General features: G+C 41.2%; 1 protein-coding gene across 1 annotated transcript in view; it reads right to left on the reverse strand.

Annotated features, from left to right (window-relative positions):
* Window positions 1-504: 504 nt before the first annotated feature.
* The window catches only part of DCAF12 (DDB1 and CUL4 associated factor 12), a 38,478-nt gene continuing 13,219 nt past the window's right edge, over window positions 505-25,763 (reverse strand). Inside the window, exons 3-9 of the mRNA XM_047065583.1 lie at window positions 14,344-14,550; window positions 13,194-13,254; window positions 8,052-8,245; window positions 7,015-7,080; window positions 5,713-5,875; window positions 3,221-3,399; window positions 505-2,677 (exon numbers count right to left, since the gene is read on the reverse strand). Coding sequence (XP_046921539.1) covers window positions 2,519-2,677; window positions 3,221-3,399; window positions 5,713-5,875; window positions 7,015-7,080; window positions 8,052-8,245; window positions 13,194-13,254; window positions 14,344-14,550 — 1,029 coding nt within the window. The 3' untranslated portion in view covers window positions 505-2,518. The remainder of the gene's footprint in view (window positions 2,678-3,220; window positions 3,400-5,712; window positions 5,876-7,014; window positions 7,081-8,051; window positions 8,246-13,193; window positions 13,255-14,343; window positions 14,551-25,763) is intronic.

Below are 25,763 nucleotides of genomic sequence, written 5' to 3' on the forward strand. Positions count from 1 at the left end.
TGTATGAATTTTATTCTGTAGTCAGTCTCCAAGGTAGGTGCAAAGGGCAGCTGTATCTAGCTTGTCTAGAGAGGAACAAGTGCCTTGAGACAGAGGAATATACTGCTTTGCCTGCCTCTGTGGCCCAGCCCCAATGAATCTTCCAGGATTGGTGATGAGGAGGGTGGTACAATTCAGCAGTCTGCCTTTCTCTCAGGTACACCCCCAAACCAGATCTGGGAAGAGCATCACTCACCTTGGTCACTGTGTCCTCTTGCCTGGGCATATTCATCCTCAACTGGACCCGGACCCCAGAATAAATGATCTTTGGCCAGGGCTGGGGACCAGGAGCAAGTAGGTCTAAGTGTTCGTGTGATTGTACTTGACTTGCCCTTAACTTTGAGGGAACTCTTGTGTTCCCCTTCTGTTCCAAGCAATCCTAGCCCCCCAAGGTAAACTTTCAACCAGTCATTTGGGGCTTTTACCCCGCTGCTTCTTGGCTATACATATTTACTCAAACCACTCTGCAACTGGAATAATATTTATTTTTTTACTTGGCAAAAAGTCAAGTGCTACATTTTTAAAAACAAAATCTCAAACAATCAAACGTATTACCCATCACAGAAGAGGGTCTGGCAACAGTACAAAACATCCTACTTAAGATCTTTTTTTTTTTTTTTAATATACAAGTTGGTTTAAAATGATAGAAGTTCTGTGAGAACTAAGAAATCTACAGCCTGTAGTTTAAGAATAGAAAAAAAATTAAGACAATTAAAAGATCTATAGTATCCAGCATTTTACTTAATTCCCTGTTTATAGCACCTATTTCTCTAGGTTAGAAGATGAGAATTCTAGAACCTGTGGTATGTGCCTTGTATAACCAAGATAGGGTGGACTTGCTGTCTCCTCCCCCACCAGCCCCCATTACCAAGGAGAAGGCACTCTTTTTTTCCATCTCCCCACTTACACCCAGAGCAGAGGGGGATAACTGGGAGAGCAATTTAGAAATGAGAGTGCAGGAATAAATAAGACTTTTCCTTTCCCCCAGGATGGGCTGTTGACAGAAGCAGAGTATGTGCTTAGAATGGAGGAGGAATTTGTGGGTGGGAACAGCTGCTATCTGCAACATGATGCGTAAAAAGCAAGGAATAACTGGACATCACGGTCAGTCAGTTGCCTGCAAGTTTCAAAACCTCAGACTAAACACAGTTCAAGGGAGGAACAAATTACTAATCACATCAATGCTTTTACATGCACAATGTTGCTGGCTCTAGGCCACCACCACCACTGTGGGGCTAAGCCAACAGAGTGGGAGAGGTGGCTTCAACCCCAGCCCCACTGTAATAAGAAAATGAACATTCCACACATGAAGCACTCGCTACACACAGATAAACCCCCTGCTTACCCCCACCCTCCTGGACTGAACCCAATTTAGAAAAGCAAAGCAAAACCCACAAGATTAGAAGAAAGGCAAAGGAGAAGTTTCTCCACAAAGCCAAGGGGACTGAGTATGTGAATCTTAGCAAATGTAAGGCCCCCTGCTCCAGGCCCCTGAGATACCATATCAGGTCTTGTTTGAGGGAAGGAAAAGGAAGACTGGGATAGGGATTCTCTTTACCAAGTTCTACCAATGCTTCTGCAGCCTCGAGAACTGCATCTGGAAACCCTGATGTTTTAGGGGAGTGGCCACTGGCTCAGTAGATGGGACGATGACATGGAAATGACACAGAGAAGTGTTCTCACCTGGGGAACACAAGGTTGGGAAGACAGGTAGGGGACGGATCACCCTGGAGTCCTGGCATGAAAGTCACCAGGAAGCCTGCCATCTAACTCAAAGGGTTTTCCTGGTGGTGACTGTTTTTCTTTCTGTTTTTACTTCCTATAATCAGTGCTGTTAGACTTTAAAAAAACAAGATAAAGACTAGTCCCAAAGCTGACTCTGTGAATAAAGTTGTTTCTTTTATAAATATTTTAATTACAAGTAATTCTTACTCCAGGTAATTTCAGTGACACACGGTATTTGCAGGCACACAAGTTCTCTTTCTCTCTCTCTCTCTCGCTCTCTCACACACACACACACACACACACACACACACACACACACACACACACAAAGACAGCCCCCAAACTTTCACAGAAAGTCTGACAGCAACCACATAATTATAAAGGAACCCTACCTCTCAAGAGTGAAGTAAGGGTGAGAATGACTATGCCAGCCTCTGCCAGAAGCCAGAGAGGGGAAAGTGTGTGTCACTTAAAGAAAAAATACAAATAAGAATTAACAACGTTTGGTTGAGAAGCCAGAAAGAAAAAAGACAGAAGAAACTCTGATTACCAAAAGCGAAAAAAGGAAAAAACAACAAAAAACACTTCAGATTTCTGTACAGAGCTTCCTGTCAAGTGCCTAAACCATAGGCAAACTCTTGTGTTCCCACTAAAATGAGGGCCTCAAACAATTGGAAGAAAATCAAAAGAAACAAGGAAACTAAGGATGGAAGTTAGTGTAAATCTCTACATTTTGGGAAAGAGTTAGTTGTCATTAACTCCAGAGCCCAGCATAGTTTCCATGGAGCCCTGAAGGGAGGGGACCTCCTGCCACAAAGAGTTTCGTTCCAGACGAGTCGTAGCAGTGGGTGTAAACAGCATTGGGGAAGAAATCAATGTCCGAAAAGTAATTCCTCCACGTTTCATCATGATTCTATGGGAAGAAAAAGAGATTGTTAGCACCTCTAGGCCATAGGGCAGAAAAGGGGATAGGAAGGGACAGGAATTCCTTCTGGTCTCCTTAAGAGGAGAGGGTCTTGCATCTAACCTGATGTCAGGAGACTGGTGCTCATGGGAACTGGAGCCTCATTTTTCCAAATGAACATTAGGGAAAAGTGAACAGGCTGAAGAACTGCTATACAAACCTAAGGTCTTCTCAGGACAGTTGGGACCAAACTCTTCAATAATAATTCAGTAGCGGCTACGGTGGGGGGGTTCCTTCCTTCTGCTCTATTATCACCTGGGGGTAATCCTAAATCAATTAGTGTGTCTTACTGGGCCTCAGTTTTCCCATTAACATGTAGACGCAGAAGCAAAATCAAGGGAAAGTGCCTTTCTCTGCTCTAAGGAGTACCTCTTACCAGTGAAAAAGTATGTGACTAGCTGGTGTTATCAGTGGGGGTGGGAGCAGATGGGTAGACTGAAGACAATTTTTCTGTCACTGTTCAGTAACCATGTCAGGCACGGTCTTACTCACCAGCCAGCCCTTGCCAGTGGTTAGTTTCAAATTCTCCCCTGCTAGTCTGGGCTTAGACCCATAACAAGCTGACAGCCTCTCTTCCAGGAATCTCTGAGCTCGGATGTCATAGAACAGCAGGGAACCCTGCCCTGTGCCCACAGTGATGATATGTTCATAAAAGCTCACTGACCGGATCCCTGAGAGAGAAAAAAGGAAAGGGCAATGAGTAGGGAGAATATGCACTTGATGGTCTGACTACCTGAATTTCTCCAGCACTGAGTTCACACGGCACCCACATACCAGACAGTGCCTTTCCCATGGCAGGTATATCTCATGCAAAAGCCTTAGAATGCTGATGCCACACTGCCAATCCATGCACTAACAGGGGCCTTCCCATAAACCTTAGGGAAGTGCCAGAGACCAAATGATGCCTAAGATCTTTTAGCCTAAGACCTTAACTGTGCCCTGAACCTTCCTGCCTCCCCTAGACTTACTGTGGAGTCATCTTTCATAACTCTAAACGGTTATATGTAAACTCATAACTTCTTCACTGTGTTTCAAACCTGTACTGAAACAGGGTAACCTGCATATTTATATATCATTATATTAATAAGGACTTCTTCCTATCTGACCTAAAACCCCTATCTGACACTGCAAGAGGTCTTTATCTGGTACTGTGTCTGTGGATCAAAGAAGTGCATGGGGTACGAAGATGTCTCTTGGCACATAGGAAGTGCTTGATAATATTTGTGGAATCAGTATTTTCTTATTAGTTATGAAAGCTACTCCTGTAACAGTAACCAAAATATCTTATTAAAGCTTTATTTTTTTAAGACTCATTTTTTAAAATTTTTTCAACATTTTTTTTTTAACATTTATTTATTTATGAGACAGAGAGACAGAGCATGAACGGGGGAGGGTCAGAGAGAGAGGGAGACACAGAATCCGAAACAGGCTCCAGGCTCTGAGCTGTCAGCACAGAGCCCGATGCGGGGCTCAAACCCATGGACCGCGAGATCATGACCTGAGCCAAAGTCGGATGCTTAACCGACAGGCGCCCCTCATTTTTTTTAATTTTTAAAAAATGTTTGTTTATTTATTTATTTTGAGAGAGAGAGAAAGAGCAGAGAAGGGGCAGAGAGAGAGAGAGAGAGAGAGATGGACAGAGAGAATCCCAAGCAGGCTCCACATTCAGAGTGAAGCCCGACATGAGTCTCATGACCTAAGCCAAAATCAAGAGTCGGTCACTTAACCAACTGAGCCACCCAGGTACCCCTAAAACTTTAAACACAATTTTTAACTAATCTCTACACCCAACATGGGGCTTGAACCCACAACACCAAGATCAAGAGTCACATGCTCCACCCACCAAGCCAGGCACCCCTCTTAAAGCTTTTCATTGCAGACATCATTCCAGCCAACCCTAATCACTCTTCCCCTTAAAACTCTCATTACACACATTATTCTCTCTGCACTGAAACATGAGCATCTTAACTAAAATTGAAAACAAACCCCAAACAAAAGCCACTTTTGCAATATCTGAATGAAAATAAACACTTCTTGAAAGAAAGAGGCTAAACTGTAATTCTTATTGTGCCTTTTAGGACTCCCAGGATAATGTAGCTACATTTTTGCATGAGAAGGGGAACAAAGTGAGATGAAGAAAATACACTCTGTTAACTTGAATAATCTGTATTCTAGTCCCTGGCTGTTCTTCCACCAATCCAGAAGATACTGAGCATGGAATTTAAATGCTCTGAGTCTCAGTCACCTCATCTATAAAACAGAGTTTATTAACACTAACCTTACCTTTTCCTACCTGCTTTTTACAGGGTTCTAGGTAAGATGAAATAACATGTCAGATAAAGATATACTGAAATCTTAAAGTACAGCACAAACATAATCTTTTTATTCCTTGATAAAGAAAGAGTGCTCTCAGAGAAAATATGCTATAAAAGATGGGAGGCTGAAGCTACAACTCACCCAGTGATCAGAACTAAACTATTTTCTTCAGCTTTACTGAGGTATAACTGACAAACAATACACTGTACATATTTAAAATCACAATCTGAAGTTTTAACATATGTATATACCCATGACACTATCACCACAATCAAAATAACTAATATATACATCACCCTCAAATGTTTCCTCATGCCCTCTGTAAACTCCTCACTGTACATCATCCCTTGGCATAAAATGATTTTTACAGTTCAGATGGGGCACCAGCAAAAAACTACCACAGGGCAGAAAGTCAAGATCTATGAAGAAATAAGAAAACCACCAATATCCTGACTGTTGGTTTCTACTGAGGCTTCTGTGGCCACAAATTTGTCTGTGGTGTTTGAAGCTCTGTTGCCATCTGTGAGTATTTAAGCTCCCTCCATGTGTTACCAAACACCAGGTTCCATAAAGATCACGACTGTTATTTGGAAATCAACACAGAAACTGAAAGTCAAAACCCATCTGCAATGCAGCTATAAGCCTCAGGGGCATACCAGGACTCTTACCACTGCCTCGCTCCCTGGAGCAAACAGACTTGACGTTGTATGATGGCTGCCGTGGATCCAAGAAGGAGACATGAGCTTGGGAGCCCACTGCATACACCGACCATTCACTACCATAGGCCAGGCACACATTCTCACGGCAATATGGCAGTTTGGTGGAGAGGAGCTGAAACAGAGAGAGGAAATAATGCACCCATGGCAATACCAGAGAGTGTACTATAGGGCACTGTTTTTAGATGCCCACCTGTGTGGGTTTCCTTCATACACAAGCCACACAAAGTCAGAGACAAAAAGACAAGCCCTGATTAAGGAAATAATGCCCTGTTCCACCCCTAAGTAAATAAGAGAAAGAGAGAGTGACTGTTAATAAGAAATAAGATCTAATACTGAAGAGGACTGATTAGGGGAAAAAAGGTTAAGCTGGAATTAAATAATCAGAAGCAGAAAAGCCTAGACCTACAGGTTATTTCCAGGGGTAACCCCAGGGCACTAAAGCCAAGGTCACATTGTGTTCTCTGCCAGCACCCTCTCTGCCACCACCCTCCTCACTACTCTTCAGATAAAGGGGCTAATTTCTGGCTATCCTCAGCCTAGGTTCCCAATTGTATGAGAGTTGTACACTACAGAAAGCACACTCATGGTTGAGCATGGCTCAACCCTAGGGAACACCAGTCAGCCTTAACCCTTAAGTCAGTCCTCAGCAGGTGCCAACTGCATGTAAGGCACCAAGCAAGGTCAGCGGAGCTCAAAGTCTGCTTCACATGAAGGAGTCAGTAATTCCTGAAGCTCTGCTTCTTCTTGAGGACGAGTCTATCACAGAAGTAATAGGCAGCAAAGGCCTCTGGGACAAGAAGAGGGCAAATAACCCACAGACAGATTTGACTTTATGCAAAAGTTGCTTGTAAAGATTGTAAATCTTCTCATTACCTATTATTTCAAAGATGGTTTATATTAGTTTAATTAATTTTCAGTTGCCAGTGATTCCTAACTTTTAGGTTCTCCTGCCCTTATGACATGCCAAATGGCCAATAATCCATAACTAAATACTTAAATGCCTTGTGGATTGGAGGACTGCTAGTTAAAGGAGTCTTTCAGTAAGTTCTTGCAATGTGAAAGAATCACCACCTCTGATCTCTTTAAAAGACTTAAAAGAGGCACATCAGACTCAGAATTCCATGCACTGTGCAATAACATGGCCAGACCCTTGGAAAACTGATGCTTTAGACAGAATGAAAAGGCTTAGGGAGAGTATTTTAACCAAAAGGTAAATTTTTAGGTAAAACCACTAAGTCATGTTCATCACACCTTAGACAGTGTATTTTCAGCCTTCCAGAGATGAAAGTAACCATCCAGAGACACTGCTCCCAATTCCTACAAGAGCAATGAAAAAAATAGGTTATATTTCAATCTGTAGCAACTAATATACAATAGTAAGCAGGGGAAGACCCTGAAGGTTGGGGTCCTCCCATTGTTCATTCTTATCCCATGAGGATTCCAGCAGGGGGGGCCAGGGATTGTTAATTGTTAGTCCATCATCTCACTCTATGGCATGCAGCTGGATAGAATATTAAATCAAGGCTGCTTCTTGGGAGAACTCAAGAAGCCAGCCAGGTTCTAGCAGTAATATAAATACCTATGGTTCAGAAAGTTCCTACTATGTAATCATTCCCATGACATCTCGTTGGATAGTTCTAGCAGAGCACACACATGAAGGACAGTTTCATAAATCTCAGTGTGAAAGCTTCTATGATTGGAGGATCTAAATCTACCTCTAAGCCATAACTATGGACAGGAGATAGGAGGCCAAGGGAACTATCTTTCAAATGTGGCCTGATTCAGATTTGGGGAGCTTTTCTCCTCTTCTGGCTCTGAGTCTCCACCTTAACATTCAATACTGCCAGTTTCAGATCTGACTCAATGATTAGGTAAGACCTGCTGGGAGTGTTGATAAGAGGCAGTGAAGAATGAAAAGAACCTGAATACCAAAGACAAAAAAGTGATCATTTTCAGAGGCACATATGAAAATCACACCCAAAATAGAGCACTTGCAAAGGCATGTGCAAATGAGAGACAGTCAAATCAGAGTGGCCCTGGGGAAACTCTGAGAGGCTGACCTACAAATATGGACCATCCAGAGAAATACTGCAAAGCTCAGTGCAAGGGATGGGTTTTATAATCTCAGAATTTCTCACCAGCATCCCTCAGCCTTTAATTCTCCATAGGCTCAGAACTAAGCTATGTTACAAGGACTGACTTGGAAAGAGAAGGGAAGTGAATCTTACAAGATTTAAGCCAAGAAGCTGAAGCAAGAGGAATAGGCTTCCTCTTTGGCAAGGTCATACCTTATTCTTGTTGTTGAAGGCCAGAGCCCGGACCTTGCAGTTGTCAGGATTTGTGTCCTCCTTGGGAATGTCCTTTAAGGCCTTGTGAGTGATGTGAGCATACACAGGGACCCGTGACACATTGTGTCTTGCATCACTTTTGGTCAACACATCATCTGTCACCTCCCAGAGTCCCATAGAGCCATCACGTGAGCCTACAGAGCAAGGAAACCACAGATGTCAGACATACTCAAATCTCTATGGGACAGTCCTACAGAAACCAAGATGGGCTTTCTTAGTCTAGCTCTCTGGGCATCATCCTCATATGTGCTGAAGCTTGGTCAGGTGGCCCAGCACAAAACAGAACAGCATACATTTTAATAGTTACATCAAAAGGATGATTCAACTAAGGTATAGGAGTTATAATATAACCTTTAACCATTGGTGAGATTTTTCAAGAGAATTATAGTTGGAGAAAGCTCAGTAATTTTCCAAGCCAAATGCTTAGGTCACTTGGGCATGCACAGGTGATGTCTGCTGGGCAGTAGAGTTTGGGAACCTCCACCTTAGAGCAATAGTACTTAATGTCTTCTGAGTCTTGTATGCCTCTGAGAGACTTAGGAATGTTAAAAACCCCTTTCTCTAGAAAACTACACAAAATACCACATTGTACATTCAATTTTAGGGAGGTTCATGAACCTCTTGAAGGCTTTCCATGGACCTATAGGGACCATAATTCCCATATTAAGAATGTTTGGGGGCACCTGGGCAGCTCAATGGGTTAAGCATCCCACTTTGGCTCCGGTCATGATCTCACAGTTTGTGGGCTTGAGCCCCACATTGAGCCCTGTGCTTGACAGCTCAGAACCTGGAACCTGCTTCAGATTCTGTGTCTCCCTCTCACTCTGCCCCTCCCCACCCTCTCAAAAATAAACTTAAAAACAAAACACAAAAAACAAAAACCTTTAAAAAAAGAATGCAAGTTCGAGGCACCTGGCTGTCTCAGTCAGTAGAGCATGCTACTAACTCTTGACTCATGTTGGGTGTGGAGATGACTTAAAAAAAAAAAAAAAAAAAAAAAAAAGATGAGCATTCTGCAGAAAATGAATACTTAAAAACATAGTTTTCCTTAGCAAACAATAATGAAGCACTTAAAAAACTAAAAACACTTTTCTTTGAACTGAGCCCTGAGTACATTGCTGGTGGCAAGCTTAAATGGGACCATCTTTCTGGAGGACAACTGAGCATCTGCAGCAAAAACCAGGAAGTGTGTGTTCCCATCTAGGAATAATGCACTATCATAAGACACATACAAAAAGATGTTTATTCAGAACAATCTGTATGTCCTATAAGAATAAGGCTGTGTTATAGTCATAAAATAGAAAATAAAAAACCATTAAAAAAAATCCTGTTTTGGGGTGCCTGGGTGGCTCAGTCGGTTAAGCGTTCGACTTCGGCTCAGGTCATGTGATCTCGAGGTCTAGGAGTTCGAGCCCCGCGTCAGGCTCTGTGCTGACAGCTCAGAGCCTGGAGCCTGCTTCAGATTCTGTGTCTCCCTCTCCCTCTGCCCCTCCCCTGCTCTCTCTCTCTCTCTCTCAAAGAAATATTAAAAAAAAAAATCCCGTCTTAGGGGTGCCTGGGTGGTTCAGTTGTTGAGCGTCCACTCTTGATTTTGGCTCAGTTCATGATTTACAGTTTATGAGCTCAAGCCCCAAACTGAGTTCTACACTTATAGTGCAGAGCCTGCTTGGGATTCTCTCTCTGCTTCTCTGCTGCCTGCATGCACACGAGCACATTCACTCTTTCTCAAAATAAATAAATTTCAAAAAAAAATCATGTTTTAAAATTCCTTTCCAGTAAAATTATTTGCCAACTCTCCTTTAGACTAGAAGATATCCTTCCCATACTGCAAATCTCACGAATGTTTCACAGTAAAAATTATCCAACATGAGAGAAATACCATCCAATTTGTGTGCATCTTTTCTTTTAAAGATTTTATTTTCAAGAAATCTCTACACCCAACACAGGGCTCAAAGCTACAACCCCGACATCAAGAGTCACATGCTTTACAGACTGAGCCAGCCAGGTGCCACCAATTTGTTTGCATCATAACGCTTATGGACAGGGATTCAAAGCAGAGGTTTTATTACATATGAAATGTAGAAAAGGCCAGAGAGAGAAGGACACATCTGAAGAACTATGCATGGTTTATAATGCAAATTAAAAAATAAATCTGTACAAGTTTTGGGGTGCCTGAGTGGCTCAGTCGGTTAAGTGTCTGACTTCAGCTCAGGTCATCATCTCTCAGTTTGTGAGTTCGAGCCCTGTGTCAGGCTCTGTGCTAACAGCTCAGAGCCTGGGGCCTGCTTCAGATTCTGTGTCTCCCTCTCTCTCTGCCCTTCCCATGCTCATGCTCTGTCTCTTAATAATAAATAAACATTAAAAAAAAAAACTATACAAGTTTTATTATGAAAAATTTAAGCATACTGAAATGTTGACAGAATTTTACAATGAACTGTATTCTATCAACATTTTATTATACTTGGCAGGTACATCTATCCATATATTCATCATTCATCCATTTTAACCAACTAAAAATATGTACTGAAAAATGACTATTATTTTAATATTATATTTCAAAATATTAATAGTAGTTATCTCTGGGTAGAAATATTGAGGGTAGTTCTTATTTCCTTTTTTGTTTATCTATATTTTAAAAATTTCTTATGATTAACACCTATTACTTTTAAAATAAAGAAAAATTATTTAAAGAACTAGTTGGGCAGCATCATGAAGATTGGATTAGAGAAGACAAGTACAGAAGCAGAGAGAAAATATGAAAGGATATTAGGGGTAATTCAAGATATAGATGATGAGCACTCTAGCATAGAAAACAAATTGTAGGGGCGCCTGGGTGGCTCAGTCAGTTAAGCGGCCGACTTCGGCTCAGGTCATGATCTCACGGTCCGTGAGTTCGAGGCCCACATCGGGCTCTGTGCTGACAGCTCAGAGCCTGGAGCCTATTTCAGATTCTGTGTCTCCCTCTCTCTGACCCTCCCCTGTTCATGCTCTGTCTCTCCCTGTCTCAAAAATAAATAAAACGTTAAAAAAAAAAAAAAAGAAATTGTATATAAGAGGGTTTTTTTTTTAATTATTTAAGTATAGGTGACATACAATGTTTATAAGACATACTTTAAAAAGCAGTATAAACATGGCTTGGTAATCTAAGGAGACTGAAGACCCTAAGAGGAGTTTTAGTTTTCTGGCTGTGCACCTTTGTGTGGAAGGTGGGAGCATTCACAAATATATGTCCTTGGAGAGGAGGGGATCTTGGAAGAAAGATGATGAGTATGAATGTGATGAGTCTGAGGTGGAATGTTCAGGGGTTGATATTCATCATCAAGCTGAACGTTAACAAGTATTGGGCATTTTTAATACAGCATCAACTATGTATTACTTCATTTAATCCTACCAATGACCTTTTTATAAAAATGTTTATTTTAGAGAGAGAGAGACAAAGAGAGTGTCAGTGGGGGAAGTGCAGAGAGAGACAGGGAGACAGAATCCCAAGCAGGGTTCAAGTTGCCCATGTAGAGCCTGACACAGGGCTTGAACCCACAACCATGAGATCACAACCTGAGCCAAAATCAAGAGTCAGGTGCTTAACCAACTGAGCTACCGAGGTGCCCTCAGAGCCCATGTTCTTAAAACCTGCTATACTGTTCAGAAAATGTAGACTTGGGAGTTAGCAGCTTGAAAACATAGGATGTTGGCAGGGTATCTCAAGGAGAGATGAGAGGCTCCCAAAGCAAAGCCAAGTCCTGGCTCCCAACAACATTTAGTGCAGGTTACTGTCATACAGGCAATCCCTGTTATAAAGATGACAGGACTCGGCCTCTGCCTTCAAACAGCTCTCATTCCCCAGGGAGGCAAATGACAGGGAATTCAAAAGCTTCTGAACCACTCCTGGGTAATTCTGACCTGTAACTATGTTTCTTCATTAGATTTATCTTCCTTCTTGGCTGCTTTCTATTGCCTTGCGAAGAATTGAAAGAGGAAATATTTATGTTCCCTGAGCTTTGTTAGTAGCAGTTCTAAGCATGGGCTTTGAAATCAGACCTGGATTCAGATCCTGAGTCCATCTGTCACTATTCATGTGGCCTTTGGCAAGTTATAATAAACTCTCAGAATATAAAGTTTCTCATTTGTGAAATGAGGCTAATAATGCAAACCTTTTAGTATTATTCTGAGAATTATAAGAAATAACAGATATGAGGTACTTAATTTAGCAACCATTATGATTATTTTTATTTGGGAACTAGAACTGGGGATTGGATTTTTACACATGGGTACCCAGCAAAACTGTAGCACTCTCAGCCTACTTTGTAGGCTGCTGTGGGTATCCAGAAAGCATTTGTGTATCTCTTTATTATCTTCTCTACACTAATTTCCCTGTGTTTTTTTCTGACTTCTACCCCTGGGAAAGAAATTCCCCCAAATCTTTTTTTTTTTTAATTTTTTTTTTTAATGTTTATTTATTTTTGAGACAGAGAAAGACACAGCGTGAACGGGGGAGGGTCAGAGAGAGGTAGACATAGAATCTGAAGCAGGCTCCAGGCTCCGAGCTGTCAGCACAGAGCCCAAAGCGGGGCTCAAACTCACAGAGTGTGAGATCATGACCTGAGCCGAAGTCGGATGCCTAACCGACTGAGCCACCCAGGCGCCCCAAGAAATTCCCCCAATTCTATACAACTTTTATCAATAAGAAGCACTTTATGTAATTGTACAGAAAATAACTGCTCCTAATACTTCACATCAACTTTTCCAAAAACTTTCACAACCATTGTCACAATGAAGTACCCCAGAAATGTTGAGGCTAACATGCCATCACACATACTTTTGGGGAACAAAGCAGAATATGAATAATAAATGAAGAATGCCAGCAAAACTCCACTTTCCAGATCAGGAATACACAGGGGAAATGACTTATTCAAGGACACATGATAAGTAAGAGAAAGAGCCAATATTGGAAATAAGATCTCCTGGCCCCTGGCTGATGGTCTGTTTACTGGGCTATTTCCAATCGCACTACTACCCCTTTTCAATTTCTAGCCTCCCTCCCTCCCTGCCACACAAAAACTCCATACAAAAGGGTAATTTTACCAGATACTGCCATAGTATCACTGATCCATGCAATGGAAAAGATCCAATCCTTGTGTCCATCCTTGGAGAGGAAGAAGTGACAGACAGGTACAGAGAGAGAGGGGAAAAAAATAAATTAGTAAAATAAGGATTACAATGTATACTCTTGAAAAGCATACAGTCTGACTGAAAATATCTTTGTAAAACTGATAAAGTGATCTCTGATGATCTTAACCCATAGGGCAGGATCCCACAATTTTTAACTTCTGTCTTGAGGAGCTCAAAGCTGGAATAAAACCGTCATTCCCATAAGCAATGAACATGTCTGGTGGACACACCGCTCTGGCCTGCCACCTCTGGATGTCTTATTTGGGGCTCCTACACATAATCACCTACCTTTTCTCTCCCTAATTTCATCCTACCACTCTCCTCTTGTACCTTCCTGGTACAAGAGCTATAACTGACCTCTTTGCTGTTCCTTCTGTCTGGAACTCTCTTCCTCCAGACATCAACATGACTTGTACTCTCATTTCCTTTATGTCTCCCTGCTAAATGTCATTCTTATCAATGAGGACTTCTCTGACCATCCTCTGAAATAGCATTCTCCAACTCTCTCTATCCCCTTAATCTGCCTTTACACTTCTCCATGGCACTTATCACACTCCGACATACTGCTGGTAAATATTTATTGGTTTATATATTGGTTTATATGTCTCCCTCCACTAGAAGACAGGCTTCACGAGGTGTGGGGCTTTATCTGTTTTGTTCATTGCATGTTCCCAGTGTCCAAAACAATGGTTGGACATAGAAAGCTCAATAAACAGTTGTTGCTGAATGAATGACTTAATAAACTTTGTTCTCTGACTATGGGCAGTGGGAGATATGTAGACATTGTGGATTCAGACACAAATCCACTGGTGCTGGACCCTGAGGTGTGTTGCTCACTGCTTTATTGAACAACACTCTCAATATACCAGATACTCTCTATGGGGAATTCAGTCCCCATTCAGATATTTCTACCCTCTCACCCCACCCCCATGCCCCTGGAGTTAGCAGAAATCTAGGGGAAACTATTCCTTCCCAGGGGGCATGGGGGAGGAGGGTCCATGTTACCTAGCTGGCTCTGTTTAAAAACAGGCTACCTCTAACTACAATTACTGGGGAAACTTACATCACCCACACACACAGGATCTAGCGTAGGCAGCCGGTAAATGGCAAGACTGTTGGGGTTGTCTCCTCCAGTGGCTAACAGAGTTCTGGAGGGATTCAGCTCAATGGCATGGATACCACAGCCCTGCTGGGTCACACCTCCAGGGTCCCGGTCCTTCAGAATGGGAATCTTGGTGATCTGGCTTGTCTGCACATCCACTACAAATAGCTACAAGAAAAGGGATAAAGAAGGTGACACAGTTTCTCTTTAATATGGATAACCCTGGGTACAAACATCCATTCATTCAATTATCCATCAAACTTTAATTAATCTCTACTACATGTTAGACCCTAGAAATTGTTAAAGGCATAGTCAGGGTTATTAGTCAAATGAAATATGAAAATAAGGAAATATAACAGAGAAAGGTATAATATACTGCATGAACACAGATTAACAAGCAGTAAACTCTGTCTGGGATTCAAAGACAGCTTCAGGGGTGCCTGGATTGGCTCAGTCAGTTAAGCATCTGGCTCTTGATTTCACCGTTCCTGAGATCAAGCCCCAGTCCCAAGCTTGCGATTCTTTTCTCTTTTCCTCCTCTTTCCCTCTCTCTTTGCTCCGCTCCCGCTCCCCCACTCTCAAAATAAATAAATAAATAAATAAATAAATAAATAAATAAATAAATAAACTTAAAAAAAAAAAAAAAGGGCAGCTTCAAAGAGGACATTCATTAAACTATGGACCTAAAGAACCCAACTAAAGGTTTTCTACCATTCTGGACTTATTTTATATATCTAATTCTTATCTACCCATGCAGAGAAACTTGTAAACAATTCCCAGAACCCATCATCATAACCACTATTAACTGTGTTATAAATGTTAGGTTTGCTGGAGTGACCTGAGACATATGACAAGGTAAGAGTTATTAATTATCTCACTGCTTTTCTCTAAGCACGTACACCATTCACATGCCCCATGCCTTTGTTCATGCTGCGGCTTCTGCCTGAAATGCTCTTCTCCACCTCTTTTCCAAACTAACCTCTTGCCACTCTGCAAGATTTAACTCAGAGAAATGTTTTACAGAAAAGATCAGTCTCAGAGAAAGAACAATCCCAAGTCTTTTAATAAACTCTTTATAGAATTAAATGATTCACTCTTTCACTCAGTTGTTCAGGACCACCTAAAATACCAAGTACTGTTCTAGGAGCTAGCAATGTGTCTATGCACGAGAGAGAAATAATCTCTAATGTCATACACCTTAGTGTAGGAAGTCAGCTTAAAATCCTCTCAGCAGCTCTTGTGATGAAGCCAAATCATGTCAAATCTTTGTATAAAGTAACCTACTGCTTGTGCCAGAAGAAGGTCTAGGAAAGGAGAAACTAGATAGGCCTTAAATTTAAATATAAGGGAAGGAGTACCTGGAATAAGAGTGCCAGGGAGAGAGGTGCCTGGATGGCTTGGTACTTAAGCGTCCAACTTTTTTTTTTTTTTTTTAATTTAAAACCCAGGTGAGCAAACACCACGATAATGCCCTCAGCAGTAGAGAAAAAGGGAAATCCTGGCTGGTGAGTATGCCAGATGTTGTGCTGGGGGCTTCCAGTTACTTAAAAGTCCCCCTGGGGGACATCTGGCCATGTCCAGGGACATCTGTGGTTGCCACACCTGGGGTCGGTGGGGCTGGGGAGGCTGCTGAGGCCCCACAGTGCTCGGGACACACCGATGTGGGCAGTGCTGAGGGGCAGAGACTGCTGTAAAGATGAGCAGACCAGAACTCTCTGATGGTCCCATTTTACAGATGAGGAATCTGAGTGTTAGCTCCCAGCTACTGAGAGGCAGGTGGCGCCTCTTTGCAAGAATCAACAGTAGCAGAGCAAATAAGGCAGCCTTTAACCTTCTGGTACTCCACCTTCTGACCTCACCTCACAAATAAGAAGTGAATGTGAAATCTGACAGAATCAGGACTGCATGTACTACACGATGTCCCCACTTGCTTCCTTCCAACAATTCATAGGGATGTCTTTCCAAGTCAGTGAAGGGGAATGCAGTCAGGTGAGGTCATGTTCTAATCAACACCCATATCTAAGGGACCTGGACCTACTGCCCACGTCACTCTTCGCTTGCTCACTCAAGTGTTTACTAACCACTACTGCCCACTGCATGGACAGCACTGTGAGGCACACACATGTGCTAACATCTTTCATGTCTGCTCTTGGTCCAGGATGCATTTATGCTGGTGTAAGGCAGGGATGCAGGAAGTCTGATTAAGAGCTCTCTCCACTGGAGTGCCTGGGTGGCTCAGTCAGTTAAGCTAAGCGTCCAACTCTTGATTTTGACTAAGGTCATGATCTTACAGTTCGTGGGATCAAGCCCGGGGTCAGGCTTTGTGCTGACAGTGCAGAGCCTGCTTGGGATTTTCTCTCTCTCTCCCTCTGCCCTTCTCCCATGCACATGCTCTTTCTCAAAATAAACAAACATTAAAAAAAAAAAAAAAGAGTGCCAGAGACTGAGGAAAAATTTTAAAAAGAAAGTGGGGTGGGGAGGCACAACCTCCCCTGAATCTGTAATATAAGCCCTGAGAACTACTTAAGGCAGATTCCCGGCCTAACAGGCACCATTGCTGATGTACTCCATAGGCATTTTATTTTTTTTAAAATTTTTTTTTTCAACGTTTATTTATTTTTGGGACAGAGAGAGACAGAGCATGAACGGGGGAGGGGCAGAGAGAGAGGGAGACACAGAATCGGAAACAGGCTCCAGGCTCTGAGCCATCAGCCCAGAGCCCGACGCGGGGCTCGAACTCACGGACCGCGAGATCGTGACCTGGCTGAAGTCGGACGCTTAACCGACTGCGCCACCCAGGCGCCCCACCATAGGCATTTTAAACTCAATAATGTCCAGGGGTGCCTGGGTGGTTCAGTTTCTTAAGTGCTGGGTGTGGAGCCTGCTTAAGATTCTCTCTCTTCCTCTCCCTCTGCCAGTCCCCTGCCTGCCTGTGCATGCTCGCTCTCTCTCTCTCTCTCAAAATAAATAAATAAACAAATAAATAAAAATATGTGCAAAACAAATTACCTTCCTTCTCAACTCCTCCCACATTCCCATCATCCAATCTAGACCTGCCAAATCTACATCTTAAATATTCTCACAGTTGGCTCCTACCTTTCCATCCTTTTTCTCATCACCTGTCTGGACATTGGCAACTGGTCTTTGTACCTTCAGGCAAGGCCAAAATCAAAACTATTCTCCACACTTAATTTTTTTTTTAATATTTATTCATTTATGAAAGACAGAAAGCACAAGCAGGGTGGGGGCAGAGAGAGAGGGAGACACAGAATCTGAAGCAGGCTCCAGGCTCTGATCTGTCAGCACAGAGCCCGACGCGGGGCTCAAACTCACAAGCTGTGAGATCATAACCTGAGCCGAAGTCAGACGCTTAACTGACTGAGCCACCCAGGCGCCCCTATTCTCCACACTTTAATACGTCATCTTGACAAAAATGGCAATCCTCCCGTATCAGTTAAAAATTTCCATTGGTGGGCGCCTGGGTGGCTCAGTCGGTTAAGCGTCCGACTTCGGTTCAGGTCATGATCTCAAAGTTCGTGAGTTCGAGACCCACATCAGGCTCTATGCTGACAGCTTAGAGCCTGGAGCCCGCTTTGAATTCTGCGTTTCCCTCTCTCTCTGTCTGTCCTCCACTCACGCTCTGTCTCTCTCTCAAAAATAAACATTAAAAAAAAAAAGAAAAGAAAAAAATATCTATTCATTCCTCTTTATCTAAATCTAAACTCCTTATCACAGCATCAAGACTCCTCAATCTGGCCCCAACCTCTCTCTCTAGCTTTACAACCTGCCATGGACCTCATGCTCTAGAAATAATGGCTTATTACTTATTATTCACCCAAAAATCTTCAATGAAATATAATTATTTTGTTTCATGCTCGTGCTGTTCACAAAGCCACAACTACTTCCCCCTCTTTTCTATATGTGGCCAGCACGTACTTATCTTTCACGATTCAGTTCAGTATGTCCTCTCTGAATATTCCCTAAATATCCAGGCTGGATAAGTTTTTCTCTTGCAGGTTTCCCAGATACCCCTCTACCCACAACACTAATTTAAAATCTTTGTCTCTCTCCCCCAATTACAACGCCCTCCCAATTCAAAGAGTAGGAGATTTATCTTATTTAGTTCTGTAATCCTACCCCAACAGTGCAAAGCTATATAGTAAGCACTTGTAGAAGACACCTTTCAGGAAGTGTGACCAACAATGTTAAGGGGACCACATATCCCTGCATTCAGAGTGGGGCCCTATTAAGGTGCGTTTGATGTAAGTCCAGATCTCCAGATCAGAGAATTGTCCAGAGGTGGCCTCCTGGCTCAGGGAGAACCAATCCAGAGGCTAGATTGGACTGATCAGATTCTCTCAGGAATGTGAAACTGGTTTGGAGGCATTAGACCAGACTGTCTGGGTGACCAATTTCTACCAAAGCCAGTCCCAGAGAGAAAGGAACAGAAGAGAGACAGCACGGACATCCTTAATTCCTAACAGCTTTCCAATTTTTAGTTCTGTTTCCTTCTGAGATCTAGAGATACTTCCTACTCTTGGGGTTTGCATATTAGCCCTTCCAATAAACATCAGCGGGGGAGCGCCTGGGTGGCTCAGTTGGCTAAGTGTCTGACTTCGACTCAGGTTATGATTTCACAGTCTGTGAGTTCGAGCCCGACGTCGGGCTCTCTGCTGTCAGTGTGCAGAGCCAGAGAGCCTGCTTCGGATCTTCTGTCCCCGTCTCTCTGCCCTTCCCCTGTTCTCTCTCAAAAATAAATAAAACATTTAAGAAAAATTAAAACAACAACAACCATGAGTGGGTTTCTTACTCTTTTAGAGCAAACGATCTCTAACCAACACAGTCCCTCTCAAATGTTTAATGAAGCAAAATTAACTGCCCACTTATACCTCTGTGTTTTTGTTTTGTGGGACAATGCATCCATAACATGCTACCTTTGAGACCAATGATTCCCTAATTGATTATCACAATAACCTGGGGAGTTTTCTTTTTTAGAAACACTATAAAAGAAAAACAATTCCCAGGCCCTACCCTAAAATGCCTCCAATTTCCAACTCTGGGGCCTGTAAAACTGACTTCTTTTCAAGGATCTCCAGGTGAATCTAATGATTGCCCAGGTTTAATAATCACTGATCTAGATGCTTGCTATTCAAAGGAGCTTGTTGGAACCCAAGAATCTCAAGCCCTGCCCTAGACATATTTAATAAGAATCTGGAATTTCCCAAGATCTCTAGGTATACTGATGCTTGAGAAGCACTGATGTAGAGAATCTGTTCTGTATACTAAGAGTAATGAATTTGATAAGATACAAGAGTAAACTGACCTGCAATCTGGAAAGATCCAAGTTTCTCTTATGGAATCTGAGGGCAGGCTAAAGATTATTTTAGTCACTGTGTCAGCCCATTCTTTTATCCGTGTGTGTGTGTGGCCATTCCTGTCTTAATACAGAGGTCCATTTCTGCCATCCAGAAAAGATGTGGAGAAAAGGTTTCAACTATTCATGTCCAAGAAAGTCTTAAGTCCAATGACTCCAGTTTTGAGAAATCTAGATTTGAATTTCAAATTTGTTACCTATTAGCTGTGTGATCTTAGGCAAGTCATTTAACCTTTCTATATTTTGTTTCTCATCTATAAAAATAGAGTAAGATCTACCTCTAGGGTTGCTAAAAGATCTAATAAAACATAAAGCATCTAGCACAGGGCTTGGCACATAATTGGTGCTTAACAAGTAACAATTAATAGTGATATACTTTTCTAAAAAATATACACTATTTTTTTTAATGTTTATTTATTTTTGAGAGAGAGAATATGAGCCGGGGAGGAGCAGAGAAGATCTGAAACAGGCTCCGTGCTGACAGCAGAGAGCCCAATGTGGGGCTTGAACTCGTGAACTGTGAGATCACGGCCTGAGCTGAAGTCAGACACTTAACCAACTGAGTCACCCAGGTGCCCCAGCAATACACTATTCTAATGTTTGTTTAGTTCTGTACGGTGTAGTTTCATCTACACTTGATGAAAAACATCTGATACAGGGGAAATGAAAAAGTTAATAGCTAAGTCTCTACAGGACCCAGGAAACCAGGAGTTTACCCCCAACCTCACTCTTGCAGAGGAATGACAAAGCACCATGTGAAGGACAGAAACTTTTTGCTTTTTCAAAGGAAGGGAAAGGGATGTGAGTGAGCTGCCACAGAGTATTTCCCCAAGCTCTCTGACAAGGGGCCAAGGCTTCATGCAGTTCCTGTAACAAATCCCAGAATGGGGCTGCTCCACATTAACCTACTGGGATCCCTGCCAGGAACTAGCAGCATGGCAAGGTAAGTTTGAATCTAAATGGCTCCCTGCAGCTTACATTCTAGAACAGAGGGGAAAAAAATGAAAGCAAAGGACTTACAATCAGGAAGCTTATAAAATTAGAGAGTATATCTCTGAATGCATGTATAATACACATAGATACACACAAATGTGCATACACAGAAAGATGAAGGTAGCTTAATAAAATGAAGGGGCTCACAAAATTTCTAAAATTCCGAAGTGTTTTAGCTGGAGCCTAATGGATAAAGGAAAACAAATCCACATAGATTACACAGATATCAAGATAAATTATACTGAGTCAGACAGAAAAAGCCAACTGGGCAGCCTAAGTCTGCTGAAAGTTGGGTAAATGGAAGACAACCAAAATCAAAGAATCCATTCCTATTCCAAACCAAGAAAATGAGTAGGAGCAAAGGAGAGAGCCAAGACCAAGAAGATCAACAGAAAATGGTCAGACAATATGTATAAAAAATTTCAACACACGTAAAGCCTATAATTTCAATTTTAAGAACTTATGCTAAGGAAATAATGATTGGTGAATAGTTTTAACTAAAATGTATTAATTTTGGGACACCGGGCTGGCTCAGTTGGTGGAACATGTAACTCTTGATCTTGGGGTTGAGAGTTCAAGCCCTATACGGGGTATAGAAATTACTTAAAAAATAAAATCTTTTTTTTTTTTAAGTATTTTTTTTTTAATTCATTTATTTTGAGAGAGAAAGAAAGAGCATGTGTGCAAATGCAAGCAGGGGCGGGGCAGAAAGAGGAGAGAGAGAGAGAGAGAGAGAGAGAGAATATCCCAGTCAGGCTCTGCACTGTCAGTGCGGAGTCCAACACAGCGCTCAAACCCACAAACCACAAGATCGTGACCTGAACCGAAACTAAGAGTCGGACGATCAACAGAGCCACCCAGGTGCTCCTAAAATAAAATCTTTTAAAAATAAATAAATAAAATAAATTTTTAAATAGTGAGACACCACAGGGGATTGGGTATAGCCACACAGTGGACTATTATACAGCTTTTAAGAATGGGCCTGGCTCAGTCAGTAGAGTATGTGATTACTGACCTTGGGTTCATGAGTTCAAGCCCCTTGCTGGGGTTAGAGTTTACTTAAAAAAAAGAAAAAAAAAAAAGACAGAGTAGAGAATATTTATTAACATGGAAAGCTGTTCATGCTATGGTATAAAATAAATAAGCTTAAAAAAAATCTTATTTTTAAGTAATCTCTATACCCAACGTGGGGCTCAAACTTACAACCCTGAGATGAAGGTGCATGCTCTACTGAGTGGCCCAGCCAGGCACCTAAATGAATAAGCTTTTAAAAACATAATTCCATGGGGCGCCTGGGTGGCGCAGTCGGTTAAGCGTCCGACTTCAGCCAGGTCACGATCTTGCGGTGCGTGAGTTCGAGCCCCGCATCAGGCTCTGGGCTGATGGCTCAGAGCCTGGAGCCTGTTTCCGATTCTGTGTCTCCCTCTCTCTCTGCCCCTCCCCCGTTCATGCTCTGTCTCTCTCTGTCCCAAAAATAAATAAACGTTGAAAAAAAAAATTTAAAAACATAATTCCTGGGGCACCTGAGTGGCTCAGTTGGCTCAGACTTTTTTTTTTTAATTTTTTTTTTTAACCTTTATTGATTTTTGAGACAGAAAGAGAGAGAGCATGAATGGGGGAGGTTCAGAGAGAGATGGAGACACAGAATCTGAAACAGGCTCCAGGCTCTGAGCTGTCAGCACAGAGCTCAACGTGGGGCTCGAATTCACGGACTGCGAGATCATGACCTGAGCCGAAGTCAGACGCTCAAACGACTGAGCCACCCAGGTGCCCCTAAGCTCAGACTCTTGATATAGGCTCAGATGATGATCTCGTGGACCTGGGATTGAGCCCCATGATCCTTGGGATTTGTTCTCTTCTTTTCTCTCAAAATAAATAAAAACATGGGGCACCTGGGTGGCTCGTTGATTAAACGTCAGAATTCGGCTCAGGTCATGATCTCACAGTTTGTGGTTTTGAGCCCCACGTCGGGCTCTGTGCTGACAGCTCAGAGCCTGGAGCCTGCTTTAGATTCTGGGTCTCCCTCTCTCTGCCCCTCCTCACTCACACTCTGTCTGTCTCTGGCTCTCAAAAATAAATAAAACATTAACATAAATAAACAAACAAACAAATAAATAAAAACATAGTCCCAGTTAACTTAATTTTTTTCTCAACGAACACATATGACTTGCACAATATAAGAAAAGGATCAAGATAATGAGTTGTATTCAAGACTCCAACGATGACCAGGAAAATCAGGCATTCTGTCTAGCCCACCTGTAAAAGCCAGTTCCCTGCCCACCTGCATACTGCTGCACAGGAGGTTGGGGATACAGCTGAGCTCAATATGCTGCTTGAACAATATCAAGACTCCATAGCTACAAATATTTCAGACTGTTCAGGACCTAGAAGAGTTGTGACACCAGAAAGGCCAGGTCATTGTTTTAATTCCAAATATATTAAAGGAGAGATCGTGTGGTTATTTAAAGTAAAAGGACTGGGGAGGCTGGGTGGCTCAGTCGGTTAAGCTTTTGATCCTTGGTTTCAGCTCAGGTCATGATCTCATGGTATGTGAGTACGAGCCCCACACTGGGCTTGACACTAACAGTGTGGGCCTGCTTGGAATTCTCTCTCTCTGCTCTTCTCCTACTCGTGCTCTCTCCCAAAATAAGTAAAAGTTATAAATAAATAAATAAATAAATAAATAAATAAATAAATAAATAAATAAATACAAAAATAATGCATCCTAAATTTATAAAACATAGAAAAGCAGGTATTAGGAAATAAAAACCACCACAATCCTATCACTCACTCTCTGTATCTTCTTTCAGGCCCTTTACTACACACTCAGTCACATGCCTACGTATATTTCTTCATTTGTAAAATGTGATGTCACATATTATTTTATATAGTTTTATTTAATACAGCAGTAACAGCTTTCCAAATTAGTTGATATAGTTCTACATATTTCTTAATGCCTATAAGGTAGTTCACCGTATGTGTATACTAGCATTTACTGAATGTATTTCCTATTATTATTTTTTAAAGATTTCTTTTAAGTAATCATGCTCTTCCAACTGAGCTAGCAGGCACCCTGCATCTCCTATTATTAAACATTTATGCTGTGTTCAAATTTTCAGTAGTATAAAACACTGCAATGAACATCCTTGTATCTAAATCCAGGCTCCTATGCTATGCCAAGACCTCTTACTCTCTGAATTGTGACTATAAACTGTTCCTTCAAAAGGTGGCTATGGGCTGACTTGCTAAAATTAGCAATGATACTTCCTATGGGATCCTGAATTCTGGTATTTTCCCACTAGAATCATGATTTTTGTGGAAGGAGGACATACTAGGATTTATAATTATCCTAGAATTAAGTGACATAATTCTTTGCAAATTTTATATCTAACAAGTTCAATAAACTGATTTTTTTAAAGAGTCATTTATTGGAAGTGTATTTATTTTTAAGTAATCTCTACACCTAATGCGGGGCTCAAACTCACAACCCTGAAATCAACTCTATTCTCAGCTTCTTCTTCCCCTACAGCATTTCTAATTAGTTATAAAGCCATCTATTCAGAATTAACAGGGAGCCTTATCTCTAAACCACTGGAAAGTAGAGAGATTATAGTTACATATTAATTACTTATCTGGTATATTAAAAAATTATAAGCTTTCAATAATAACAGTGTTAAAACAATGATATGACTGCAAAATCCTATTTCTCTCACTTTTACTTTCTGAGCATTATAGTACCAAGTCTTAAGGACAATATGGTTGTGTATTTGCCCACTCAGAAGGAAGATTTCTCTCTAGATGTTATTTTGAGTTTGAAAAAAAATCCTTATGTGACTCAGAAAGGAAACTCCTTTTGCTATATATCCTACCACTGTATTTTACTTCCTCTCCCCAGAAAAGATATATAATACATAACTATGCTGAATTTTTGTCAGTAAACAAGACAAGCAATGAACAAGGCCACTTCCACCATTGTTTTAGACTAAGAAAAAAGAAGATTCATCTAGCTGAAGTAACATTTAAAAAAATAAGTTTATTAACAATATTTTATCAACAATAACGAAGTAAAAAAATGCAAGAAAGATCACTCAGAATCCTCTCTTTTTATTTTTATCAAGTAATCTCTATGCCAACATGGGGCTCAAGCTCATGACACTGAGATCAAGAATTGCACACTCCACCAACTGAGCCAGCCAGGTGCCCCCTCTCTTTTCAAATCTGTTTTTTCATTTGTCAATGCATAATTGTGTACAGCTATAATAAGCACAGATAGAATTCTGTATCTCATTACATTTAACATATCAAATGCTTTGCATGTTATTAGTCTTCATAATTATGTTAATTTCTGCATAATATCATGCAGATGTGATTTACCATAAATTATTCAAGTATTCTCTTTTTGTTAATATTTAGATAAAATAGCTTGCAATGATTATATCATTAAAAAAGACTTCTCTTCCTATGGATAAATTCCCTAGTCTGAAAATATTAGGTCAAAGGGTATGATATTTTTAGGCTCTTCATTCAATAATTAATATGTACCAGACTTTTGAAATATAATGCCAAATTGCTGTCAAAAAAGGGTTTCAGTGGCAATGTATATATGTACCTGTTTCACCACATCCTTATCAGAACTAGGTATTAATTTGTACACAGAAAAATATTTTGCTTTTATCTGTATTCCTTCTATAATGAAATTAAATATAATTTCCTAATTGTACTTCCTTACATAAATTATTATATAAATATAATAAATACAATAGGGATTATTTATTTATCTATTTATTTTTAGATGATACTTTCTTTCAAGATTTTATTTTCAAGTAATCTCTACACCCAACATGGGCTCGAACCCACAACCCTGAGATCAAGAGTGGCATGCTCCACTGACTGAGCCAGCCAGGTGGCCCTAGATGAATTATTGTAAAATGTCTAAGCTACTTGGGATGTAACTACCATACAGAAAGAAACCATTTACAGGGTACAGAAATGCTATTTACTTTAAGCACACCCA

This window comes from Lynx rufus, unplaced genomic scaffold (genome assembly GCF_022079265.1).
Source record: "Lynx rufus isolate CCGP_SWC_20201006 ecotype Redwood Valley unplaced genomic scaffold, mLynRuf1.p SCAF_10, whole genome shotgun sequence".
NCBI classification, from domain to species: Eukaryota; Metazoa; Chordata; class Mammalia; order Carnivora; family Felidae; genus Lynx; species Lynx rufus.